Source organism: Chrysochloris asiatica, unplaced genomic scaffold (assembly GCF_000296735.1).
Source record: "Chrysochloris asiatica unplaced genomic scaffold, ChrAsi1.0 scaffold00299, whole genome shotgun sequence".
In the NCBI taxonomy this organism is placed as follows: Eukaryota; Metazoa; Chordata; class Mammalia; order Afrosoricida; family Chrysochloridae; genus Chrysochloris; species Chrysochloris asiatica.
The window spans coordinates 1,187,043-1,189,781 of record NW_006408817.1 but is presented as its reverse complement, the minus strand read 5'-3'; the positions used below and the strand labels follow the sequence as shown (position 1 = coordinate 1,189,781).

Below are 2,739 nucleotides of genomic sequence, written 5' to 3'. Positions count from 1 at the left end.
TCAGTGTTCCCATGTTCTGTTCAAACAACTGCCTCTTGGTCCATGTACAGGTTCCTCATGAGCACAATTAAGTGCTCCAGAGTACTCATGCTTCGCAATGTTGTCCATAGCTTGTCATGATCCACACAATCGAAAGCCTTTGCATAGTCAATAAGGCACAGGTAAACATCTTTCTGGTATTCTGTGCTTTCAACCAAGATCCATCAGACATCAGCAATGATATCTCTCATTCCATGGCCTCTTCTGAATTTGGCTTGAACATTTACTTTATACATAGGTATATTATACAACTCCTGACATATGGAAAGTGCACTGGCTCCATACAATATGCTCTGGACTGCGAACGACAAGATTGACAGTTTGAACCCACCAGCAGCTCTGCTGGAGAAAGATGAGACTTTTCTCCTGCAAAGATTTAAAGCCTTGGGAACATATACAGGGTCTCTGTGAGTCGAAACAGGCGTGACAGCACTTAACAACAGTATCCTGGCGTGTAGATTAGTCTGTCTGTGATTTGTACTATTGGAGTGATCTCTGTGGTTACAATCTTTCTCTAGTGATCTAATTACCCATAACATTTTTTTAATAGTGAAAATAAATTGGCATAATTAAAGATAAAACTTTTAAATTAGTGAGTTCCAGTTGCATGTTTGTTAATGTATGACTGAAATCCTAGTAATAACTGTTTCTTAGAATTAGGAAGATTGACTTAGAAGAAAAACTCTTTTTTTTTTGTCTTTTAAAATGCAATTTTAATAAATGAAGTATGCTGGGAAGAAATGTAGAGTGCAACATGCTTTATCCACAAGTTCTTAGTGAAGATTGGAGCAAAGCACTGTTATGGATGGGTCAGCAGGTGATTATTAGAATAAACAGGACAGGGACGAGTGAAACAGCAAACATCCTCATCAAACAAGTTCCCCGTAGTTAGAAATCTGTCCCAGAGTGTGATTTGATGACATGCAAATAAATGTGCCCCAGTTGGCACCATGAAGATAAATACTGGTGCCCCTTCCCCTGGAGTTGGTGTACTCTACAGAACAACCATGTCTACATACAAGATAACACATACAAAGATAAGGTAAAGGGGCAATAAAAAGAATAATAAAAGGCAAAAGAGGGTAATAAAAGTGGAAGGCCACTATGGATAAATGGACATTATTCATTGTCCCTGCTTAGGGTGAGTACCCATTTCCTGATAGCTATTCTAGACATCCTGACATCAGAAGCATTCCTTCTAGCTTTGCTCCACTAAAACGGCTTAATAGAGCTCTGCGTTTCTTCAGAGGGCAGTCAGTCATCTTCCACTAAGGTCTGTACTTTACTTTGTGTCCATGAATAGCTATTATGTCCATTAGTAGCTAGGCAGATGGGGCGAGAGGGTATAGCACAGATGTGCATCCAAATAGAGGAAAAACATCTTGTTCATTCCTGAACACATACTAGGCTTTTGTATCTTGCAGCACTGAGTTGAAAATGTTAGTATAAAATGTGTGCCCTGTCTAATGTAAGAACTAAGTGCTAACAAGCATTATAATAAGTGTTTGGAATCAGTATACTATAGCTTTATTATATTCCTCTTTCAGATGCCTTTGGTGCTTCATGAAGAATATTACCAGATATATCAGAGACATCAAGCCTTTGCCTCCCAACATAAAAGATAGACTAATCAAAATAATGAGCATACAGGGGCGGATAACAGATTCAAATATAAGTGAGGTAAGAGAATATATAACTTTAAATCAAACATATTAGTTTTTACTATTTGGATGTGGTTTTAGACTTTGGGAGCAATGGTATATAGTAGGATTAGTAATCATTGTTCAACATAATAAAGCTTCATTTTTTTCCCCTCCAGATAACCAAAAAGTCCATACATAATAATTCTTTAAAAAAAGAACTCCCACTTTCCACTATTTCCCTTGTCTTCATACCAACACCCTGGATCTCCATCTTTTCAAGTAGTATAAAATGTGTTTCTTAAGATCCAAAGTAAAAAATATATGTCACATCATGGTCCCATACGCACAAACCACAGATATGTATGTGTGACAATATTGTGTGCGGTACACTTTGATATTTGTTTTATTTTATTGTATCTTATTTTTAAAGTCTTGAGCATAACACTTTTGAAAGCTGATTTTATAATCAATTAATGGATAATAACAATCAGCACTTTAAAAATCACTCTTCTAAATTTGTCCCATTCGTCTGAATACTTTGCTCCCTTCCCTCTAACTAAACAAACCTTCAGGACACCTACGCCTCTAATTGACTTTTCTATAAGGCAATAAGTGTAATAAGGCCCTCTAACCAGAATTTTTTTTTTTTTTGGATGGCAAACAGATTGTTTTATTAGTTATTTATGTATGTATGTATGTATGTATGTATGCATGTATGTATGTATTAGAAAATATCACCATGGAGTCATAGATTCTTATTTATTTAATATTTTACAGTTAATTTCCTTCATTATTTTTGCTTTCATGCTCAGTTGTCTTAAATATGACTAGAGAAAAGCCTTCAAACATTATCATGTGTCTTTTGGGGACTTCCTCATTCTTTCTTTTTTTTTTTTTTAATAAGTTTTTATTGTGAATTGAGTGAAAGTTTATAGGGCAGATCATCAGTTTTACATTCAGCAAATCATACACCTTGTTTATTACATGATTATAATCCCCTCCATGTACCATCAGTTAACAGTATTTCTCTCTATTCACTTTAACTCTTTTTTTTTTT

The 2,739-nt window shown here is 35.3% G+C and overlaps 1 protein-coding gene across 1 annotated transcript in view; it reads left to right on the top strand.

Annotated features, from left to right (window-relative positions):
- The window catches only part of AMN1 (antagonist of mitotic exit network 1 homolog (S. cerevisiae)), a 62,106-nt gene that overhangs the window by 22,641 nt on the left and 36,726 nt on the right, over positions 1-2,739 (top strand). The window contains exon 2 of the mRNA XM_006874752.1: positions 1,587-1,719. Within this exon, the coding sequence (XP_006874814.1) occupies positions 1,587-1,719 (133 nt within the window). The remainder of the gene's footprint in view (positions 1-1,586; positions 1,720-2,739) is intronic.